We start from the raw sequence: 25,771 nt of genomic DNA, 5'->3' as shown, positions 1-25,771 counted from the left end.
GTAGATGAGGAGTGTAATTCGAAATGCTGTTTTTAAATTTTCCTTTTTCCCCACTAATATGAAAAGTTTCATGCGATATATTGCGTGGGAGACTTGCTATTAAAAGATGATTCATGTAAAAATGTTACGAGATGGTGACATTCGGAACAACCTTCGACTGTCAGTGTAACATCTTTGCTGAATGCATTCCCTGCAAATGTGTTCAATTCATATTCAGTAATGAATTGCCTGCTTTTATAACAAAACACAAAGTGTTACATAATGATGCTGATGTCACCTAGTGCAAGCCTATTTCTGTGTTAAAATAACAAGATGTTTAAGCGCAAAAGCAATGAAGAGCCGAATGACGGTGGACAAAAATGATTTGCGGCAAATCAGCAGTACCAAAAGCAGTATACAGAAGAGTTTCCTTGCCAAGGACCATCTAAACTTTCACTGAATCACATGTTTTATGAAAGATGCAAGTGTGATTTTTCAGTTAAACATGGAAGACGCGATGCGATGACTGCCAACGTCCTGTGAATTAAGAAAAAAACCATGATGAGTACAGGCGCATCAGAGGGCGTTGTAAAATGCTCTCATCCTTTTTTACTACAAAAAGTGATGATAATAGTGTTGTACGGGCTGAATGTCATTTCACACATTTCTTGGTTGAACATAACCTTCCCTTATCTGCAGCAGACCATCCTAGACCATTATTCAAGACATATTTCCCGACTCGAAAATTGCTAAATGTATGGAAGTGGCAGAACCAAGACAAGCGCAGTAGTGAGAAGTATGTCAGAGTCAGCAGTATCTGAAATAGTCAGCAGTCTTCAAAATGTACTTAACTCAGTCATTGTCTACTGATTGTACTAATGATAACAATGACTGCAAATTGTATTCACTGGTGTTTATTTTTGTGTAAAATAAAGAACAGATTGTTACTCTACTGCTTGCTTTGGAGGAATGTCATGAATATTTCAGTTGTTGAATAGAGAAATTAAGATCAAGATGCTGAAATGGGAAAATTGTTTTATCATTTGGTTGTGACAATGTAAATACGATAATAGGTAAATTAAAGGGAGTGTCTGCATTTTTGAAACAGCTGAATCCTTCAATGATTAAACGGAGCTTTATCCTGTCACCTACTTCACTTAGCTGCCCAGAATGCTACTAAAACATTGGAAGCAATTGCAAATGTGGAGACATTGATAGTAGACATATATTTCTTTCTTGAAACAAGCTCCGAAAGAAAGAAAGAAAGAAAGAAAGAAAGAGAAAGAAAGAAAGAAAGAAAGGGAAAAAAAAACAATCTAAGATATATCAGAAAATGAGTGGACCGTAGCTCAAAACCCACAAAATCTTGAAAAATGTCAGCACAGTATAATTATCTCTCACGGATTCAATAAACAGGGTATTAGAACAGTGGGAGCCATTGTAATTTTTGTTTTATATTGGTGAAGGAGTAAAGTCAGAAGAAACTGACAACAGCAACTTTCTTCTAGTGAAAGCAGCAGTAGTGCCACTAGACTTTGGTTTTTATTTCTGTAGAATATACTCTCTGTTTTTACAAAGTACAACATAAAAAACATGAATGGATTGTTGATGGATTTAATGGTGAGGTTTGTGAAAGCTGAAAAGATTGCAAAGCAGTTAGAAGTAAGTTTGAAAAGTTTTGAAATGCATTACTGATGTAAAGTTCAATAGCAGGAGTTGTCAGAAAGATGAAGATGATTGAGTTACAACAAGGCAGGACATAAAAGCGAGGCTGGCATTTTATCTGGAGATGACACGAGACAGTTCTTCAAATTGGTAAGAAATTTCTTCACTACAGCATGCAACTACATTTTGGACCAATTCTCCTTTCATGACTGTGATGAAGCATGCAGAAGAAGTGGAAGTTTCATTGAGAGCAACTACTTCGTTTTCATCAGTGCCTTTTTGAATTAAAGAAAAAGTTGAAATATTTCAAAACATATTGAGAACACTGAACAAGACAAACTGGAAGTGGAATTAGCTTCCTACCAAGCAGATCCGTTAAATGAAGATATTTCAAACGGTGAAATAATGGATGTAGCATGGGCTAAAATTTCAAAGTTGAAAGATGCTTCTGGAAACAATAAATATTAAGTTCTTCCTCAAGTGATGCTTGCCATTTTACCTCACAGCAATGCTTCGCAACAATCACACTGACTTTCGACTAAATATGGGTTCAAGGATTCTTAGTGCTCTCCTGGTGGGGGGGAAAAAAAAAAAAAAAAAAAAAAAAAAAAGTGTGCTCTGAGATCTGCTAGCAAAATTAGTTTTCTGATAAGTATCTGATAAGTATCTCTGTGATGCAGAAGAAGCAGCTGTGAAGGTGCTGCAAGAAAAGTAACTTAGTTAAGTTTGTGTGTGCAATTCTTTTGTTTCTTAACTTGTAAGAATAGAAAAACATGTTGATATGGCTTGAAATTGCATATTATAATTTGCCTGCGGTGTGGCTTTCCCCGCCATCTCTTCTGAGATTCACACTACTAATGACCACCTTTGAAGGTCGGCATCTCTATTGACAGATTTTAACTTCCACTATGAGATTTAAATAAGGGCACCTTTGTTATATAATGCACGTTTTATTTTTACAGTCCTTCGAGGGCAGGATCCTAGTGTGAATGTGGTGCTCATGGAGGATCTAGCTGCTGTGGTCAGTGTTGGAGTTGCTGGTGTCTGCATGGGGATAGCATCTTATTATGGCACCCCCATTCCTGATGCCATTGGTTCTTTGTTAGTGGGTGGCATTCTTGGAGGAGTGGCTTCATTTATAATCTATACCAACGTAGCTGCTTTAATTGGCAGGTGAGTGATTACCGTACAAATGCGAATAATCCCCACCATCGAATCAACCCATTGCACCTTCATATTAGGAGAGGAAATTCTGAAGAAAATGTTTTGTTCTCTGTAGCTTAGTAAAATATTTACAGTATATTGAAAACTGTAAGTACTACAGTGAAATAAATAAAAAGTTGTTAATTCATTAATTATGCCTTTGTAGGTGGCAAAGTTAGAGCTCTTGGCCCTCTCATACACTTAATCACTGTAGTGAGTGATACATCATTGGGAGCAGAGCTTAAGAGTACATCTTAATATATAGTAGGCTTATATCTAAATAATAATCTACACTATAATACATTACATTTTTCTAACTCATAGTCATTCACTCATTCAGTCATACAAATTAGTCAGCTGCATTCAGTAAGTAGTCTTGTCAATGAGTCTAAAATTAAAGTCATGAGGTGGTATTTCTGACACTGACAGGCAGGGAATTCCAAAGTCTGGAACCCATTGCTACAAAAGAATGGCTAAACATAGAGGATCGGTGGACAAGAATAGAAAGGGCGGGTATTTCTGCTATGAAAACCAAACCAAAACCAAACCCCACGGCACTTAACGCCCTTGAAAGGGCCATGGCCTACCCAACGACCGCTGCTCAGCCTGAAGGTCTGCAGATTACGAGCGGTCGTGTGGTCAGCATGACACATCCTCTCAGCCATTATTCTGGGCTTGCGAGACGGGGGCCACCATCTTACCGTCAGATAACTGCTCAATTCTAATCACATAGGCTGAGTTGACCTCGAACCAGCTCTCAGGTCAAGAGAAAAATCCCTGACCTGGCCGGGAATCGAACCCGGGGCTTCCGGGCAAGAGGCAAGCATGCTACCCCTACACCATGGGGGCCGGCTATTACTGGTATGAGAGGAGGACAAATACTTAAGCAGGGGTGAAATGTATAGTGGTCTACCTTCAGTGAGCAGACAGTATATCTGTATCAGCATGTGATATGTTAGTCGTTTGTCAAGTTTCAGCCATGAAATAATGTGATAATATGGGGTGACATGTGTATCATAACTCAGATTGTAAATAAATCTAAGGCAACAATTTAGTGCTTGCTGAAGTTTCAAAGTCTTCTTTTTGTTGCATCTACAAGAATAACATAACAGTAGTCGAGGATGGAAAGCACTCGTGATTGTATCAGTTTGACTCTCACATTACATGGCAACATATTGCTGTTTCTTTTAAGAGAATAAAGTATCTAAAAATTTTTTTACAAACACTTTTAATATATTCGGACCAATTTAAAGTTTTGTTCATTGTTACTCCAAGATTTCTCACAGTTTGGCTGAATGGGATGACTCTGCCATTCAGTATAACTAGAGGAATAGTTTTGTCTTGCAGTGTTCTCAACAATTTTTGTGAGCCAATAATGATTGCTTGAGTCTTGGAAGGGTTAAGGAGGAGGGATTTTTTCAGGGAGTAAGCATTAACCCGCTGAAGGTCAGCATTGATGTCTGATGCAAATCAGAGGTCTTACAGTGACAGTATATTAAGTCATCTGCGTTATGAAGCTGTTCATTACTTCATATCCTTAGCTGAATGATCAGTGCAAAGGGTCCCAGATTTGATTCCCAGCCAGGTTGAGGATTTTAATTGCATACTGTATGGTTAATTCCTCTGACTTGGTGATTGGGTATTTTTCCCAATACTCTCCTCTTCATGCACATACAACTCGCCACACAACTAACCACCACAGAAACGCGCAGTAGTAAATACAGTACTCCACTTGGGTTTGGTGTTGGAAGGGCATTCGTTGGCCATATCCGCATGTGCGACATGATGGAAGAAGAAAAATAAGAATTTCTTGCATCATAAGCTTCATTAGCAGCCTATACTCCAGCGGTATTTCAAAATGTATGAGGGCAGATGAAATAACAAAAAATACACATAAGTTATAGAGATCACTTTTCTGCATAGTGTTCCTCTTTCGATACACATTTTCTCTATCAGATTGGTGAGTTTTTGAAGCAATCCTGATAGAAAGAAGAGAGACGTGTGCAGACCCAGTTGCGCACGAACTCTTCTACACTTGCATCATCATCAAACCGCTATCCTCCTAGGTCTTGTTTGAGTGGTTCAAACAAATGGCAGTCGCAGGACGATAAATCTGGACTGTACGGAGGGTGTTTCAGAGATGTCCAGTGAATTTCCTCCAGTTTTTCCCGCGTTAAAGCGGCAGTATGTGGTCATGCATTGTCATGGAGAAGAATGACGTTTCGGATCGGTTGCTGGCGTTGCTTGTTGCGATACACAGCTTTTGCTTCAACCAAAAGGCGACAGTAACAGGCTGCATTAATTGTCCTTTGTTCGTGAAGAAAATCCACCAGCAAAATGCCCGCAGAGTCCCAGAAAACTGTTGCAAGCTCCTTTCCAGTAGATGGGCGTGTTTTGGCTGTGACCGGACCTGCTTCGTCTCTTCGCCGCCACTCCATGCTTGCTTACTTTGATTCTGGGGTGTAATGATGCACCCAAATTTCATCACAAGTCACTATATGACACAAGAAATCTTTTCCTTCCTCCTCGTAGTGACGCAGGAGTCTCTGACAAACTTCCTGGCGTAGAGTTTTTTGTTCCTGGTTGAAGAGACGAGGAACCCACTTGGCAGACAATTTTCTGAAATGGAGTTAATCTCGGATAATGGTTTGAACACTTCAATAACTTATTCCTACGGCTAAAACAATTTACAAGATGATTATTCGCCGATCTTCACCAATAATGTCACGAATGGCAACAATGCTGTCTGCAGTGATGCTTGTCTGTGGTTTCCTTTCATGAGGTTCATTTTCCACAGCTTCTTTTCCTGCCACACATTTTTTAGTCCACTCATATCTCAAGTCTGCAAAATTGTTTCTTCCCCAAACAGTGCACAGAGCCGTCTCAAAATTTCAGAAAGTTTGGTGCCCTTTTGCAGGAAATTTGATAATGATGCATTGTGCAACAGATGTGTCTCTGCCTCAGAATTGTTACTAACAGCAGCGGTACATTCAAATTCCCGTTTATATTTGATTCGCCTTCATACTGGCATCTTGCCTGCATTACCAATTTGCGAGAGTACGTACAAATTTTTCTGGTGCTAGCTGATAACAAATCTGTGGAAATTCACTTTTTTTCCATAATTGGCTGGGAGACATTGAGTAGTGTTTGTTTTATTACGAAATCTGAAGTTATTTCTTTCTAAAACATGTGCAACAGACGCATTTCACTCGTGGTCGCACATCCAAACTGTTTCTTTTCAGTCATGTATTCGCATATCCTGTTTTCAGTTTCTGGAAACTTTAAAATTGTGAAATGCCCAACAGTTAATGTTTGTCTGTTCAAGACGAGATGTATTTTTCTTCCAATCACATACTCTACTGCAACTCTTGTAGTCATTGTACTTTCTTGCTGCAGCACGATTACCAATTTTCTCTGGCTCTTCAATAATGTAGACCTTTTCTTTAGCTGTAAATGACCTATCATAAGAACTCACACCAGCCATCCTAAACACATGCTACTACTTAAACTGGTGCCATACAAATCGCTTGATATGTATGCAGCACACTTTTTGGCTGTGGCGGCAACGGAGTTGGCATTCGTCTCTTTCTTCCGCTTTTCTACACCCTTTGAGGCTGTGTGATGTCTGTATGTCAAGAGCACTGTACCAACGTTGATGCAAATACCGTATTTCTCCGATTCCAAGACGGCCCTGAATGCAAGACGACCCCTGCTTTTTTCCTTCAAAAAAATGAAATTGGGCTTAAAAAATGCTTTGTAAAATCATATGAATGCCTTTCCGGTACAGTATGCATTTTTAGACTATCTTCATCTTTACGTCAACGCCGAACATTGGCTTTAATTATGCCGTATTTCTTTTGCGGTTGCACAATCATTCTTTTTCTGCAGGTTTAATAACCTTGAACTTAAAATTGGCATCCTAATATCTAACAGAACCTGTGGAAACTTTGCCAGCAATACCTGTTCCATGCGTCTGTACAATATGTCTACTGTCTGTAAAACTGTTACTTAGCGTCGGGTAAAACCGGCTGCCGCTACACACGTCTCACTTGTGGGGTTCGGCCAACTTCAGTGGCTAGTGATGTATAGGCCAAATAAAGACGTGAACATTGAAAGCCAACAAACAAGTTTTATTGAGCCATGGTATGGTCATTCTGCCCTTGTGTTTCTTTGCGCACATACATCACAATTTAATCTTTGATTTCTTTAAAGCATCCTTGTTGCAGGCCACTGAATGCATTTTTTTTGTACAGTACGTAATTTTTAAGCTATCTTTGTCTTCATGCTTAACGACGAATATTGGCTTTAGTTAGGCCTGTACTGTAATTTCTTGCGGCTGCGCGATTATTCTTCATTTCCACGTGTTTAATAACCATTAACTTAAAATTGGCATCATAATATTGACAAGAACTCATTGAAAATTTACCAGCAATACCTGTTCCAGGTATCTTTACAATACAACGATCCATCACGAAAATATTCCTGCTGTCTATAAAACTTGATTTTACTAAGCGTCAGGTACAGTACATACATTATAACTTTGTAACTGAGTAGCCATGGGCTTCTAAGAATTCGAAGCCTCGCATGTTTTGATGCCATTCTGGGGATTTGAGAAACATTTTTGTAGAGACTTAATAGATCCCAAGATCCAGTGTTACACAAAGGCACGCACTGTACAGCCAGTTGCCATGGCTAGCGATGTATAATAAAGAAGCGGACATTGATTGCCAACAAGTTTTTTGTGCTCGTGTGCGGGAGGTGAAAAAAAGCAACGTGGTTACCGTAGTAGCTGCCAGTGGTGTGCAAGCCGACCCTCAATTTTTCACGTGAGATTCTAAGAAATAAAAAACGTCTTGGATTTGGAGAAGTACGGTAATACCTGACTTTTTGCCGCGAGATGTTTAAAAATAAGTGGTATGTTCCGAGCTGTCAGCGGAGAGATGGCGTGGAATGACATTAGTAGACGAATAAGTTTGAGTGGCGTTTATAAAAGTAGGAAAGATCGCAATATGAAGATAAATTTGGAATTCAAGAGGACAAACTGGGGCAAATATTCGTTTATAGGAAGGGGAGTTAGGGATTGGAATAACTTACCAAGGGAGACGTTTAATAAATTTCCAATTTCTTTGAAATCATTTAGGAAAAGGCTAGGAAAACAACAGATAGGGAATCTGCCACCTGGGCGACTGCCCTAAATGCAGATCAGTATTGAAATATTGAAAAAGTATGTGGGAATTATTCGCTTATATACGGTATATTATCTGAATTTCAGTTGGTATTTACCTTCTAGTATAGAAAAAATTACTTTCACATTATTTTCCTTTGCTAGTTGTGCAGTGATAAAGTGGTATGCATTTCTTTTCAGGTCTATATCACAAAAGAGTTTAGAGCAGATTAATCTTGAGCTGGAATCAGATGTTATGATTCGAGCAATTCATGATGTGAAGGGTGTTGATATGGGAAATTGTTTGGTCCGCTATAAAGCTGAGGTGGACTTCGATGGACGAGAGCTTACCAGAAATTACTTGGACAAACAAGACATGACAAAACTACTAGAGGTACAGTTGTTCTTAAAGATGTTTAAGTAATTGAGTGGTAATCCTATCTCTGCTTTGCTTTGTCAAACTGACTGGCATATTATCAGTGATGAATTGTAATTGTAGTGTTTTGTATAGTTAAAAAAAAAATTCGTGTTGTGCATGCAAAGAATAGAACTGTGATTCCCAAAAGGTGCGCCGCTGCTCCCAGGGCTGCCACCAAACTTTGGTAAGGTGCCACACTGAGGATATAGTCATGTGCCACCTCAGTAGTTAGAAATTATAAAATATGACATCTATAGAGGCTTATGGCCAAGTGCACCATCCTCGTTTAAGTTTCAGCTAACCAGTGTGTACGTAAACATGGTTTAAATTTAAGGACTGGTTAGAGGGAAGTGTGGAGCACCATTCTTAATCAATGTTTAGTTAAGCATGTTTAGCTGGCAGTGGAATTAAACCCTACCCTGATGTTTAAGTTGGTAGCGAAGAATAGTGAACGCGCTTCGGTGATTTCGTGTTACTTTTGTTAGAAGGAGGAATATTAATTTATTCTTTGCTGGAAGCTGGAAGTACTTATTAGTAACATGAATGAACAAAAGAGGAAAAGCTCGTCCAATTTTTCGGATCTTGAAACCGATATCATGGCTGAATTAGTGATCAGACACAAAGATGTCATAGAAAATAAAAAGGCAGATGGAGTTACAGTAAAGCAGAAAGATGAAACATGGAAGAAAATAGCAGAAGAATTCAATTCTATTGCAGGTAAGCAATTGTATTTCTCTGTACTATTGTGATTTAATACAGTATTTCGAGTTAGGTTGTGAAAATCGGTCACCAGAATATGTATTATGGCAGACTATTTCCTGTACAGTACTACAAAACTACAACTAAAAGTACTTGGGTTTATTTATTCCCATAAAATTGTACGACAAAACAATATTAATACACCAGAGTATGATAATTCTATTTATCTGTGTGACTGAGCTCGATAGCTGCAGTCACTTAAGTGCGGCCAGTATCCAGTAATCGGGAGATAGTGGGTTCGAGCCCCACTATCGGCAGCCCTGAAGATGGTTTTCCGTGGTTTCCCTTTTTCACACCAGGCAAATGCCGGGCCTGTACCTTAATTAAGGCCACGGGCGCTTCCTTCCACTTCCTAGGCTTTTCCTATCCCATCATCGCCAAAAGACCTATCTGTATTGGTGCGACGTAAAAAGCAAATAGCAACATCATCATTTATCTGTGCTATTGTGGTTTAAAGTCTTCTAAATTCGGATTATTTTCAAAAACAATACTAAAAAACTATAATTAAAAGTAGGTGCCCTTCAATTTCATGAATGGTGAAAGCAAAATAGTGCTATCACACCAGGATGTTATAGTTCTTTTTTCAGGTGTCTCTTACAGGAGTGAAAGAAATTTGAAGACCTGTTATGAGAACTTGAAAAGGAAAACAAGAAAAATATGTGCAGACAATAAAGTGGTGATGAACGCAACTGGTGGTGGTAACTTTAAGTCCACATTGTCTAAAACTATTGAAAAGGTTATGGCCCTAATACAACCGACTATCACACCACTTATGTACGCTCATGACTCAGATGCTTTATACCAAGGACATGTGAATTAAGGTAAGTGTGTGGACACAGAGTTCACTAATGCAATTTTTATCAGGCATTTAACAGTTAACCTGCAACTAAACATATTAACTACACGTTTTCTTATTTTTTCAGTTTTAGTTGTTCCGTTTGATGTCGTGGAACTGGAAGAAAGATGTACTGAAACTGAAGCACATGGAACAGGAACACTGCCAGCTGTAATAGCACCATCTGCTGACGCGGCAGAAACTTGTACTCAAAGTCAAGGTCAAGCGAAAGCACTGAATCCCTTACTGAAACCTCCCACAAATTCAATGACACAACCAGCATACCTACCATCTTCACATACAGCAGTACAACCTTTAACATCAGCTGATACTGTATTTTAAGATAGAGCTAAATCTCGTCAGCATAGACTGTCAACTCCCAGAGACAAAGTTACAGATTCCTGTGAAAAAAGAATTTCAGTGTTGGTTTATCAGTTAGAAGTAATGAGAAAGGAACGTGAGAAAGAAATGGAAGTAAAAGAGTTAAAACTAAACATTATGAAAGAAAAAGTAAAATGCTGGCAAAATATAAACAAGAACGAGGATAGGGCGAACTAAGTGGATTTTGTAAACCAGCGAGTGTTATTATTAGCATACTTTTATTTTTATTTTCTATTAAAGTCAAGTTCATTTGTGTTAGTAGGTTAGGACGATGAGGAGTGTGACCAGTCGATAGAATACTCATTTTTCTAAAGTGTATTGTTTTCCTAAAAGTTAATAAATTTCACTCACCTGAAATGACCATTAAATAAAGCCTGGCGTACAGAATGGGCAGAAGTAAACAACCTTGCACTGATATATGACCCCAAAGATAAGGGAACGTTTCACTCTGGCCGTTGGAAATGTGACTACACACCAGACCTTTGCTTTGTCTCGCACAGTTTTATGTTACCATCTTGCCGTGTTAGGAGACAAGTGCTCAATAACTTCCCGCACAGCCAGCACAGACCCATAATCTACCAAATAGGAATTCAGATCCCAGTTATACAATCTACACCCAGACCTCGCTGGAACTTTCAGAAAGCAGACTGGGTTGCTTATGCCAAGTCTACTGATGCCAACATCAGATGGATTAAACCTATCCCAGAGAACTACATGAGGTTTGTTGGCTTAATAAAATCAGCAGCAAAAACCTATATTCCTAGAGGATTCCGTAAAGACTATATACCGGGATGGAGTGAAGAGTCCAGCAGACTGAGTAAGGAATTCGAAGAAAATAGCAGTCACGAGAAAGCAACAGATTTACTACAATCACTTGATCTTGCTAGAAAAGAGAAGTGGGTGAAGACTGTAAAAGACATGAATTTCACCCATTCCAGCAGAAAAGCAGGGTCACTTATTCGGAAATTAGATTCCACATCCATACCACCAAAGCAACATTCCCCAATCAAGGTAGAAGCAATAGCAAATCACCTCGTTTCCACCTCTAAAACAACAAGGAATAAACTGACCACGAAATGGGTTAAAACTGAGCTTAAGCGGGCAAAACGAGAAACACAACCGAACGCAACCTATTCACAACCTTTCACATCACAAGAGGTCGATGAGGGATTAAAATCACTCCGAAATGGCAAAGCTGCAGGACTAGATGGAATCTACCCAGAACTACTAAAAAACTGTGGTCCAGCTACAAGAAGATGGCTTGCTGCATTCTTCAGCTCCATACTTCAGTCAGGAAGACTTCCCCCAATCTTCAAGAAGTCAAAAATTATTGCCCTTCTGAAACCAGGAAAGGATCCAACTCTCCCACAAAGCTATCGACCTATAGCTCTACTCTGCGTCACCTACAAGTTATTAGAAAGACTGATACTAAACCGAATAGCACCTGCCATCGAAGCATTCCTTCCAGTTGAACAAGCAGGATTTCGACCCAGCCGTGACTGCAGTGACCAAGTACTGTCCTTGACCACATATCTGGAGGTTGGTTTTGAGAAGAAATTGAAAAGCGTCTCTGTCTTCTTAGATCTTACAGCTGCATATGACACAGTCTGGAGGGAAGGTCTTATGCTTAAACTGATTAAAGCTGTTCCTTGCTTAAAAATTACTACACTAATTGACAGAATGTTAAGCAACTGACTATTTCAAGTTCATTCAGAACACAACAGAAGCAAATTCCACAAAGTCAACAATGGTCTGCCTCAAGGGTCGGTTCTATCTCCTACTCTCTTCAACTTATACATCCACGACCTGCCTGAAACAGTGTCCCGAAAGTTCATATATGCAGACGATATTTGCCTTACAATTCAACGACCCAACTTCGCAGAAGCTGAAATAGTTCTTAACCGAGACCTTGAACTGCTGGATGACTACTTTCAAAGATGGTACCTTCATCCCAATCCACAGAAAACAGTGACATCTACATTCCATCTGAACAACGCAGAAGCATACCACCATCCAAGGGTATTCTTCAAGGGCCATGAACTACAATATTGTGCCAATCCCAGTTACTTAGGAGTAACATTGGACAGGTCTTTTACGTACAAAAATCATCTGCAGAAAACCGCCAACAAACTAAAAAGTCGTAATAACATTCTCCAACGATTGGCTGGAACTTCCTGGGGAGCGGATGGAAACACATTAAGGACAACATCTCTGGCCTTAGTCTATTCTGCAGCAGAATACTGCTCTGGTGTTTGGCTTAACAGTGCTCACACACAGCTAGTAGATTCACAACTTCGTCAAACCATGCGAATCATAACTGGTACACTTCGTGCTACACCGACCCAATGGTTACCGGTTCTCAGCAATATACTACCTCCACATATCAGGAGACAGAAGGCCCTTTTTCAGCTATGGACCAGAATGCTAAAGAATGAACGTCTACCTGTTCATGAGGATATCAGACAGAAATGCACACGCCTGAAGTCTCGCCAGCCTGCTTGGAAGACAGCCGTGAAGATAACATCTAGTGAATTCAACCCCACCTCTAAATGGTTAACAGAGTGGTCTTTATCCCCAGCTCGGGCAATAGTGGATATTAATAACCCATCCACAAAGCTGGCAGGCTTTGATCTGCCACGTTGCACCTGGAGTAGACTAAACCGCATGAGATGTGGGGTAGGTAGAACAGCATCTACTTTACACACCTGGGGCTGGTCAGTTTCTCCATACTGTGATTGTGGGGAGGTTCGACAAACAATGAAACATGTAGTGCAGGAATGTCCACTCCGTGCTTTCACTGGCACCATAGAAGACCTCAACACAGCAACACCCGAAGCAGTGAAGTGGGTGGCGGGTTTGGACATTCACATTTAGTGACATGTACATCACTCGCACTCAGTGTGTATATATGAACTGTCAGAGTTGATAGGTGGATAGCGATGTAAATATATTGTGTTTTCTTCTTGTACTTTCAAACTTTGTAAATTGCTTTCTTTGACTGTATAGATATGATAATTTGTATTTACTTTGTACTCATCTTTCACTGGTTGTGTAAATAGTTTATGGGTTGTCATTATTCATCATACGCCAAATAAATAAATAAATACTGGATTTAATTGTTCGTCATCTTTGATATCAGGACCTCGGGCTTTCTGGAGCTCTTCGATAATGTGCTGAACCATTAAATCATCCGGAGGGTTTTCTTCTCTTGTTGAAATTGCAATATTGTTCAATACTGCTGTAGCAACAATTATATTTAGAGCTTTATGAACTTCACACCTCAAACCAACAGAAAGAGCAGGAAACCTCCGCTTCCATACCCCATACTGTCTTTCTACGGTATTTCTGGTCTTGATATCTGCCCTAGTGTACATATGTTGTTCTCTGGTTTGCGGGTTCAGCAGAGGTGTTAAAGAGAAATGGCTTGCACGGACACCCACTATCTCCCAATAAATAACCATGTTGTGTTTCACCTCTCTCGAATTGTGCCCTCTTACTGCAGTTCTGAAATATTGTACTGTTGTGGACAGAACCAGGCCACCTAGCTACAATATCTCTTATGAGTAAATTACTGTCACGTATTGTCTGACAGTTTATGGAAAAATAACCTTTACTATTCCGAAATATCTCAGCATTTTCTCCATCTGGAAATCTGATGCAAACGTGGGTGCAGTTGATGATTCCAATTACACTAGGGAATTAAAAAAGCTTTCCATTACCTCCCTCTTTTCTGCTTGCGATGTTGGGAAGTAAATATAGCGTTGACTGAAGGAAGCTATAATATTACTCACGTCGTGTATAATCTGAGCTGCTGCTGTTCTGTGCATATTAATAGTATCACCTACAATTATGTTAAAGGAACCAGTGGCATAATACCTCAATGTAGTGAGCAGTCTGTTGATAGCAGAAACAGGATTATTTCTCTGCATTGGAAACTGTAGGTTATTTTGCAGTGTTTCCAGAAGAAATGAAACTGTTTGTTTAGATAAGCAAAACCTTTCCACAAATTTCCTATCTTCCTTTCTTCAAAAGGATCACCTCTCTCCACTATTATACCTTTGCGCTCATTTCCCTTCTGCTCCAGATATTCCAAATATAACAGTTCATCTTCAAAATCATCTCCAAATCTGGCAGCCATTTTGCCTTCACTGCTAATCAGTGTTTGTTTGGCATCCGCTCGAACTTGACTGTTTAACTTTAACCGACAATAATCAGGGATTAAAATATTAATCAGGAATGATGCTCTGCAGTTTCATTTAAACAACGTTTAAGAAGAATCTTAAACACTGATTACGCTAAACAGGGTTCGTGCACTTGGCCGTTAATATATTTTAGAACATGAACAGGTTTCTACAGGATAGTTTTCAATTATGTTGTCGTTTATCAATTTATACTTGTTATCAAAGAAGCTCAGTAAATTCATATTAATGAATACAAGGTGAATCCATAGGCGTGTTATAATAAAAATCTGCAAACAAATGACACATATAAACATAGATCCAGCAATCTCCACATTTTTGTTTGAAATTGAGAGAATGGTTAAAAATGAGTGGAAAACATGATTTCTCCGTAATAATGTAGCTTTCTTCTCACCACCATAACTTCTTCTTCTGTCGCCCTTATCCAGAAAGTTCCTGGGATGGGCAGTGGAACAGACCTCCATCCAATTCTCATACCTCGCTTGAGATACAAGATATGCCCGTCACTTCTGAGGTACTCCCTAGTTCTTTGTTCTGATCCACTTTGATACTTCATATTGCCTATTGTGACAGTGAGCTGTGCAAGACGTCCAAAAGCTATATGAGCAACTCATATTCTGTTCTCCTCGTCCTCCGTTCAGCAGTTACTAGAGAGAATACTTCCTAAATAGAAGAAATGATCTACTTATTCTAAAACCATACTGGAAATAAAAATTTGGAAATTTGGAAAGGCAGTTCCAAGAGCTGGCTGTATGAGTATCTTTGTTTCAGGAATGTTGATAGCTAGGCCAAATTGTTGATATGCCCTATTGAAACAGTTAACTGACAGTTGCAGCTCGTCAGGTGTATGAGCTGGAGAAGCATTGTTATCCACATATTGCAGTTCAGTTACATGGGTGAGGCTAGTAAGTCTGTCTGATTGGAGTCTGGCCTGATTGAGTAGCGCTCCATCAAGCCTATACTTACCTGTGTTGTTCTCAAATGATGCCTCGTAGAGCATGGCCGTCAGGTACAGGGCAGAGTATACAGCTTTGCTTAACCCCGTTAATGATGGGAAATTCTTCTGAAGTTTCATTTTGGTCAGTACTTGTCCAAGTGTGTTATTGTGGAGTACCTATATCAATTCAACAACGTGTTCTGGGCAGCCGGATTACCTTAACCCAATGAGCAGTACTGCCGGCTATTTATGGCAGTGTTGCGCGTGGCCCACAGGAGTACTGCCGTCTATATATGTTCTCGAAGTTTACGCCTGAACAGTACTGCCATCTATTCAGTTTCATCTAGAATGATTGAAATTGTTTCATGGCATCGTACTGGCGGGTTTTTACAACAATGTTGGGGGATGTTCAACATATTTAGCAAACTTTATTCCGTGTTTTATCACATTTCATATGTTCTATGATGTTCTATTCCAGCATCTGTAGTTACGTAACCAAACTTCTTACGTGATTGTGCTACGAATTATGACAACACCCGGGAACTGTTTTCTATTGTTGTTTCCTATGAGTGCATTGCACCAGTATTCCTTGACAATACACATTATTTTTCTTTTCACTCATCTCTGGTTTCTGTAAAATCAAACACACACTGATAGTAAACAAATGCACGTGGTAATGGCAGGATCTATTCGAGGATGCGGGCTTGCACCAGAAGATATAAGTAATATTTTGACTAAGGAGGAGTCTGACGATGAAATCGATATTTATTTATGGTGGTGATAGTGATTATATTGTGTCCGGTGAGAGTGAAATTGGTAATTCCTCAGAAGACGACAACACAGAAATTGAGGACGAAGTGCAGTGCTCTGCTGTTGCAAAGAAGGCTAAGCTGTCAGCTGTTAAAACCGAAGGAAGAAAGTTGAGTTCTGTAGGCAGGTTTCTTCCTACACTTTCTCCTCATTTTGATCCATTAAATTCAGGTGTTAGTGATAATCATTTGAATGATAATGACATTGATTCAAGACTTGAAGTGTCGATTTTCAAAGAAGTTGTGATTGTAATATTATGAACTTCTTAGTGTCAGAAATGAACAAGTACTACTCATTTGTTACGGAAAATACGGACATAAAGGAAAAGTCAAAGTTATACGAGTGGCAAGCCATTACGTGGAGACTTTTTATGTTTTCCCTGTTGAAGGGTCATGCGAAGAAAAACAGGATGAAAGACTATTGGTCAAAACTCCGATTCTTGGTAAAGTGACCCCTCTCTCGACAATTTCTACCTCATTCTAAGACTGCTTCACTTTTCTGGCAACAATCTACAACCACCCAGGTGACAGACTTTTCGAAATTAGGCCTATAATAAACTATTTCAGAGAAACATTCGATCTATATTCTATCTCTTCCAAAATACCTGTATTTATGAGAGCCTAGTTGCTTGGAAAGGATGCCTAAAGTGGAAACAATACATTCAATCAAAGCGACACAGGTTTGGTATAAAGCTGTTTATACTTTGCGACTGTCAAACTGGGTTTATCCTTTATTTTATTGTTTATACTGGAAAGGATTCGGAAAATGAACACAATGATAATTCAGAGTGTCTGGGTCAATACCATACCCTAAAGATATTTTGATAGGTGAAACTGTTGTAAAGGATACAAACTTGATCACATGTAGAGTTTCTCAATTCTACTATTCCTTCCATTATTTTGAGAAAAATATATTCTGGACCACTGATTTAAATTAAATTGAAGGTGTCAGTTATGTACTGCAAGAGTAAATTATGTAACTTTATTAATAAAGAAAAGTTAGAATCAAAATAACTTAAAATTAAGAATTCAAAATTTTCAAGGAAAAAACTCACTCCTGGCGGCGTCACCAAAATCTCGCTGATGAAAAGGTTAAAATCATCCACGTTGCTTCTCTAGGCACTGTATCAAAGGCCTTTTCCAGATTGTTGAACACAAAAAGCAAAAGCTTTTGTTGTTCTGTATACTTTCTGTGGAGTTGTCTTCTTGCACAGAAGTTCATCAGTAGTATCTCTTGAGGGACAGAACCTGCATTGGGATTCAGAAGGTACCTTCTCAGAGACTGCCTGAAGATGATTCAGAATTCTGGCAAATGTTTTACCAGCTATGGAGTGCAGGGATATGCCATGGTACTTACCACAGATGCTTTTATTGCCTCTTTTTGAAGATGGTCTATCGTTTCATGTAATCGTGTAAAACGGTCACACTCATGTACGAATATTTACCATACTTTAGTTCGTGGAGTATCGAGAGTTACGCGGACAAAAATAATCGATAGTGTTTTGCTACCTATTTACGCTGAAGAGTATAACTATCGATAACGGACATTCGAAGGAATTATCGCTTGGTGTGAATGCTTGATACAAACGAGAGTATAATGGTGCCAATAAAATTCTTTGCAAGAGACCCACTGCTGCAATGTTTGTCGATCTTTTTGTGGAAGGTTTTATAATCTAATTGTGTAAAACGATCACAGTAATATACAAATATTTACCGTACTTTAGTTTGTGGAATATCGAGAGTTATGCAGAAAATATAATCAATAGTTTCTTGCTAGATTTTTATGCTGAATTGTATAAATACCGATAACGGAAAATAAAACGCATTAAAATCTTTCGTAATAACGGATGACTCAGCGAAAGGATTCTCGTTGTAACCGAAGGCTATTGTACAGTTTAATATAGGAATTTTGAGAAGGGACATAAAAAACCTGTTGTAACATCGGGGTTCTCGCTATAACAGACTTCTACTGTACTAAGTAAGTTACCTTCTTCTCATGGATGTTATCGGTGCAGAAACTCTGCTAACAATTCTACGAAATGAAGTTTTTGAAATTCTAGCATTGTCTCCATTACATAAAAAGTCATCAGTTATGTGAAGGAACAGCGCTTGAACTAAAATGCGCTTGATGGCACAGAAGACTGTACGAAGACAGTGATAAAAAAAGTGACGATAAATCTGAATAATTTGATGGCAATGACTGACTAAACAATTAAATGGCAGAAAATTTATTCTGTATACCTTGTGTGCTTCATTAATAAATTTCAATATTTTAAGTTTTGTTTGCCAGGCTGAGTGGCTCAGATGGTTGAGACTCTGGTCTTCTAAACCCAACTTGGTAGGTTCGATCCTGACTCAGTCCGGTGGTACTTGAAGGTGCTCAAATATGTCAGCCTTGTGTTGGTAGATTTACTGGCACGTAAAAGAACTCCTGTGGGACTAAATTCCAGCACCTCGGTGTCTCCGAAAACCGTAAAAGTAATTAGTGGGACATAAATGAATTTTGTTTTTGATTTCCAGAGGTTCGGCTTACAAGTAGTGTCGACGTATTGAATAAATATGGTACTCCTGATTGTACTGATATAGGCTTAAAAATATGACCCTTGTGAATGGCTACACTTGTAATTATGACATGCTTCTCAAATGAGGTTAGAGGTTTGTTCTGGTACCCCATAGCACTTCACTTTTTCCTCATTGCTTCTCTATTGATCAGGTTGAAAGCTTTCTTGAATTCATTGGGAAATGCATGGAGGTGAGATAACCATTCATTGCATTGCTCCAGGATTATTCTTAAGGTCTTATATGGTCAACACATGATTAATTCGCATGAAAGCTTGCCTGTCTGCCTTCGGAGTCTTGAGTTGACATATATTAATTCATTTTGCTCAGTGGAATCCTTGTGAATACTCTATGTGGGATTGAAAGAAGTGTAATGCCCCTCCTGTTTGATGTATTTGTTGGGGGACTTCACCAACAAATCGTGGTGGTCACTTTTAAAAAGGGAAGTACAACTCAGCAACCATCCTCTCTTCAATAATCAGAGGAAGAACGAAAGAGATCCAACCCTTCTAAAAATGAAGATATCGACAGAAGAAAGGGAAGGGCATGAAAATGAAAGGTTCCCTAGGCCTCGTAAACCTAGTACTGTCAGGGTTGGAAAGGAACTAGAGTTGACCAAGGAATGTCAGATGAGAAAGTCGAAAGTGAGGAGCCTGCCACAAATAAGTGGAAGCAGTGCTACTTGGTAGCTAATACCTGCTTTAAATTTGAGAGCCCCTGGGGTCCCCTTTTAGTTGCCTGTTACAATAGGCAGGAAATACCATAAATGCATTCTTCTACTCCCACCCACAGGGGATTCACCAACAAGCAAACTCTCAGCATTTCTCTGTTAATCCATACCATCTCTAACAGAACATTGTCAACTGCTACTGCCTTATCAGACCACATCCATTGGGTCACTGAGTTTAATCCTGGGGTAAGGTTCAAACTCTTTCTTTTCTTCGTCATCTGACACCTTAACCTTTCAGCACGGGAGTACTTTCATTACCTGTCTATTTTGTGCTTGTGGGAGGAGTATAGCACCAATCATGCTACGATTACAGGCTTTTAGTTAATCGGATGTAACAGACAAATGTTTCAATGAATTTTATCAAAACTTGTTAACAGTGCATAAACACCAAACAGCAAAAGTTACTGGAATTACCTAAGGACAATGAAGTGGAGGAATCTTATAATGTTTTCATATCAATCAAGGAAAGTGGCTGAACCAAATATAGGAGTAGCTAGTAACTGGTATTTTCAGAAAAAAGATCTCAGTATAGGTTTGTGTACTATGTCCATTAACATATACAATGCAAAGATTAAATACACTTCCTCCACTATAACATGTACCCATTCGTTTACCATCAATCGGAATGGAAATAACATTTGTGTGACCGCATGTGCTGTTGAGCATAAATATTTGTCTGTTTTGGTATCATCTTTACACCTTGACAGTAAAAAAAAAAAAAAAAAAAAACTTTTTCACGATCTCTAAGCAATTGTTTGCAGGATTCTGAGGCCCATAATCTGTTGTGAACATTTCCCTTTACCCTCTGTAATTACCCATGTCTTCCCATACAAACCCACCATCAATAACATTACGGCTGATGTTTTGCTGTATTCCACAAGCAACATCACTGTCATCATCACTATTTTCACTGTCATCATCACTATTTTCACTGTCACATATTCCATATCCTAGTCCTCATTTAATGAAACTAAATTATCTTATCAAAATTTGCTAAAACATAGTTAACCTTCATCGGCTAACGTAAATTTTTTTAACACTTCGGCTATCGTTGCGGCTGTTAGCCGCACTTGCATCTTTCTGACTGCCAGTGCTATTGTTTAACTTAAATGCATAATAGGCAGCAGGTCTCTTAAATCAGTATTAGTAAGTACTGTATTAAGTAATATACCCTAATATTTTTTGGAATGATTTCTTCATTACAACATATTTTAGAAGCTTAAACATTATCACAATTCTTATTGTTCTAAGACATCAATATTCAGTTGGTTTTAGTTCACGTCAATAAGCTGTCTTTTCTTTGTATGCACAATATCAATATGTTGATCATATAAATATAATAAAGGCAAAAAGAAATCATGAACATTCATAACATCTATTAGCCAAAGTGTACATGTCCGAACAAAACAAATATACCTCACATATTACAAAAAATCGAAACAAAACTTTTATTTTCAGTCACATACTTGTGGGGGATAGCCACCCACCTTCATGCAGAATCCCAAGGAATGTAATGCTATTCTTCAGAAGATGCTCAGCAAGCGGTTAGCTACAGAAGTAGTAGCTGCTGGTCAAGTTTCTAAGTAAGGATGCGTATATTTTATATTATGATAAAAGTTTTATAATATGTACTTATTTGTATTAGACATTAATAATTTTGTAGTTAATGTCGGTGAAAACACCTATGTACAAAGCAATCCAAAAAAACAAAATAATAATAACACACACTGACATTGTGACCAAAAGCTGAGACACACTGGCTAACGTGCGGCAGACAGCCGCCGATCTGACACCTATATAAACTTAGAAGTCACACTGGGCACCTTGTCGTGGAGATTTGTGGAAACCGTTCCGTCTAATGGGGAAGGGTGTAACTTATGAATACTGGCTCCTTCCATTACACTGTGATGCGCCGAGTGCGGAACAGCGAGTTGGTTTCAAATTTTGCGGCCAACAGCCGCATACGTTAGCCGATGAAGGTTAATTTCTGAATCTGCCATCACAAGAAACTTTTTAAGTGCCATGATGTCAAAGCAGAACTTGTTACTTTTTCAGACATGATATATCATATGTAATTGGTAAAAACTCAATAGATATACACATCAAATGAAAGATTGATGCTTAATCTGTAGATATATCTCACTACATTTGTAATAGTTCAAGAACTGTTTTCTAGATAGAAGCACAAAGCAGAAGCTGCTACTCGTGTGCAGTGCATGTTACTCCGGGACAGATAGCATTGGGGAATTGGTGTACAGTGTATGGCATTCCCAAGTTGCGTGGTTTGGGGAATGTTTTAGAGTTGCTGAGAAGTGTTCCTGCCAACACGTAAACTGGTTCTCATCGTTAGGCAGGAGATTTTGATCTTTGCTTCTGACTAGGCTGTTTCTCTGCTTTTGTTTCCTTGCTGGAACTTAGGTGATGATATAGAAAGAATTCCTTGAGATTTCCTTTGTGGGCTGCTTCCATATATCAGGTCCATTGATCCTTCCCCAACTTCCCTGTCTTTCTCAGTGTACATTTTGTTCAGTTCTTCTGTCTGTCCTCATGTATTACATGTATTCATGGCTTCTTTTATATCTTTCCACTCTCTAAAACACTGTCATGTCCCTTGCGTCACACTTAAAGCTCAGCCCTCTCCCTTGGCCTTTGAAGATCCCTCTTCTCTATAAGGCAGTGATTTCCCTCTTCTTTTAACAACAAGAGGGAAGGTTGCCTTTTTGGCCAACATTTCCATTACGAAGTTCTCCTTCACTGCAGATGCTGTTAAGGACTTCAACAGTGCCCTGTCAGCTGTCACTTTTCAGGGTTACTGTAGGTCCTTCACAGCTTGTAAAGGAGATTGACATACTAACATCAAGCTTATTTGAATTGCTTTTGAATCTTTGGCCACAAATTTAAATTTGTTTGAGGACTGTGATCAGGATACACTTAGCACCAGGAGAAATACATTGTTTTCTGGCTATGTGATTGCTATTACTGATGCTTGTAAGCTGGATAATTCTGTTCTTTGTTAGCTTTCATAATATCATTATTCATTACTTCAGCCAGTATATGAGGAAGTGGTCATGTGCCATAATATATTCATGTTCCTATTTGTAGCAGTGTAAGTTTTTATACCACAGCTTTTTGCATGTATGAGGGTCATTTCTGTCATGGCAGCTGTGTTATATCTTCCAATAAAGCAGCAACAAGTTAAATCCACTAAATACGTTTGAAGGCTAGTGAAATGTGCTTCTCAATGCTAGCACAGAAAAGAGTCTGGGCACAGGAGCTAACGGAAAGGGGCAATTGAAAGGTAAGCAAACAAATATCATTGCTTCATTATGAACAAAATTAACACCAATCTTGTGCATCTGCAAGTCCCGTTTTAAAATTCAAAACACTGTGGGCACAAAAGTAGGTCCCTGTGTGGATAATTGCTGCACAGTCCAACGCCTCTTATTTTTAGCACTCTTCAGTAATGGTCACTGATACCTCTGCATGAGCGGATGCAGGATGTCCACTCTGCGACAGTTCAACAGTTGGTAAGTATCTCTGTTTGAAAGCCTGAACAGTTTAATATGGCAAAGCTTTGAATCACCCAGTGACACCGATGTGTATTTGTAGTGTGGCTGTATGGCTGCTGTTCTACTTGGCTTAGGCCCACATTCATCTTGAAGCATGACTGGTAGCATATTAACCTTTTCATGCCCCTAATGCACACATTGGCATTCAGTAGATGTGATACATGTTTTGAAACACTGGACTTGTCATGCTCCTGGTTCAGGAAATATAACAGAGTGCCATGACTTATGACACAGCCTCCGCACATCATAGAAAACATTGATATTGCAGGATTTACTTTTAGATGTCTCAGTTTTCCTGCAATAAATTCATGTTTTGTGTATTGTGTTCTTAAATGAGTGTACTTGTTCCTATTTTCAGGAAGTCAAATCAATGAATAATGTTGAAGAATTTGAGAATTTTATGTTGAAACATGGAGAAAACATTGTGGATTCGTTAGGTGGGGAGATTGATAGGATAGAAACAAAACTGAGGGTAAGTTTAATCTTGAATATTTTTAATGTTTTGAACCTTAATGTGAGAGATTAACTTACAAACATAATCTCTTTTATTTTCAGCAAAAGCATCCAGAGATTCGCCATTGTGATTTGGAGATCTTATAATGAACCAGCTTCTGTGATAAATGGTCTATAGGAACTGTACTTTATCTGTATGCAATAATTATTATACTCCTTTGTATATAGTATTTATTATTTCCCCTTGGTCTTGTCACTTGTACTAATTTGTTATGTATTATAGATTTGTCATAATTTAAAATGATCATTCATGTTATTCTTTGCTTGTGAGTGTGACTTTCTTGCAGATATGGCAAATAATTAATTATTAAATAATTTATCCTAAGCTCTAAGCTTGTCATCTTCACTGCACTTAAAAGAATGTGTATACTGCTGTGCAGTGTTCGTAGGTGCTAGTTTCTCGTATACAGTATTAAAATGAATGTTTATGTAGTGAAAAGCTTTTCATAAAATGTAGCTTGTTACAAAAGATTACAAAGGTTTAGTCAAACTGAGGCTCAGATTTTTGTTTCCTCAGGTTTAGATAGAATGTGATGGTCATATTCAATGTACCGGTACATTAAAATTTGGTGTGAGGTTAGGACTCTCAAAACCAGTCACTTCAGATCGAATGCTATTCATTTAAAAGAACCAAGCATAATGGCCTAAATGTAGATTGCTGGCTGTCTGAACCCAAGTTGATAGATTGATCTCAGCTCAATCTGGTGATTACTGAAAGATTGAAAGTGTTGATATACGCAAGCCTGGTGTCGGTAGATTTATTGGCACATGAAAGGACCTCAGTGACTCTAAAAACTGTAAAAGTAGTTAGTGCGATGTAAAACTATTATTATTATTATTATTATTATTATTATTATTATTATTATTATTATTATTATTATTATTATTATTATTATTATTATTATTATTATTAAATTTGAAAGTATTACCATACCATAAGTGTCCCGTGGATGGATACTCTCCACCTGTAGTGCCAGGTTGGGTAGCTTAGGCGGTAGAGCGCTGGTCTTCTGAGTTCAAGTTGGTGGGTTCGATCCCGGCTCAGTCTGTGGTGGTATTCGAAGGTGCCCAAATACATCAGCCTCATGTCAGTAGATTTACTGACACGTTAAAGAACTCTTGTGAGACAAAATTCTAGCACCTCAGCATATTTAAAATCCATACAAGCAGTTTATGAGACATAAAACCAATATCATTATCATCATCCAGTGTGTAGTGGTTATCGTCTATACTGACATGAACTGTAAATTTGATCAGTCAGTACCCAATGCATGGCTGATGAGGTAAATAGTCTATGATTGATCCCTATGTGCTTGATAAAACTGTAATATTAATTTTGTTGTTAGTTTACTCCTGTCACCTAGAAATAAGTTACTATGTTGGTACATGAATTGTGATCTTTTTCACAATCGATATGTTGTCCCTGAAATACCTGAACTTATTGCATAAAATCCATTATATGACTTTAGTTTTCTTTTAATTTAAGCATTGTTTGATGTCCATTGTTTTTTTGCCTTCATCTTCTTTTCCTACCGCTTTTCCCACACCTGTGGGGTCGCGGGTGCGAACTGCGTCGCACATGTGGATTTGGCCCTAGTTTACGGCTGGATGCCCTTCTGACGTCAACTCTATATGGAGGGATGTAATCACTATTGCGTGCTTCTGTGGTGGTTGATGGTGTAGTGTGTTGTGTGAATATGAAAAGGAGAGTGTTGGGACGGACACAAACATCCACTCCCTGAGCAGAAGAATTAATCAGAAGCGATTAAAACCCCGACCCGGCTGGGAATCGAACCTGGGACCCTCTGAACCGAAGGCCGGTACGCTGACCATTCAGCCAACGAGTCGGACTGTTTTTTGGCCTTCATGTGCTTGAGAAATTTGGCTTTTGTGTCATTTAGTGTCTTACATTATAGAATGCTGTCTGAGCCTTAGATAGTGAGCCTGATCCTTTCTCAGTCCGATGATATTTCAAGGTGCTCAATTATATCTGCCTCATGTCGGCGTATTGTATAATTGTGAAATATATTGTGTGTTATCTGCCTGTCTTT

General features: G+C 38.7%; 1 protein-coding gene across 3 annotated transcripts in view; it reads left to right on the top strand.

Moving 5' to 3' along the window:
• ZnT49B (Zinc transporter 49B) overlaps positions 1-25,188 on the top strand; it is a 174,189-nt gene extending 149,001 nt beyond the window's left edge. For all 3 annotated transcript variants that reach the window (XM_067145625.2, XM_067145626.2, XM_067145624.2), the window contains exons 10-13: positions 2,607-2,817; positions 8,213-8,405; positions 23,566-23,679; positions 23,763-25,188. In XM_067145625.2, the coding sequence (XP_067001726.2) occupies positions 2,607-2,817; positions 8,213-8,405; positions 23,566-23,679; positions 23,763-23,807 (563 nt within the window). In that variant the 3' untranslated portion in view covers positions 23,808-25,188. The remainder of the gene's footprint in view (positions 1-2,606; positions 2,818-8,212; positions 8,406-23,565; positions 23,680-23,762) is intronic.
• Positions 25,189-25,771: the final 583 nt, after the last annotated feature.

Source organism: Anabrus simplex, chromosome 4, assembly GCF_040414725.1.
Source record: "Anabrus simplex isolate iqAnaSimp1 chromosome 4, ASM4041472v1, whole genome shotgun sequence".
Lineage (NCBI taxonomy): Eukaryota > Metazoa > Arthropoda > Insecta > Orthoptera > Tettigoniidae > Anabrus > Anabrus simplex.
The sequence above is the reverse complement of the archived record's forward strand: the minus strand, read 5'-3'. Positions and strand labels throughout refer to the sequence as shown.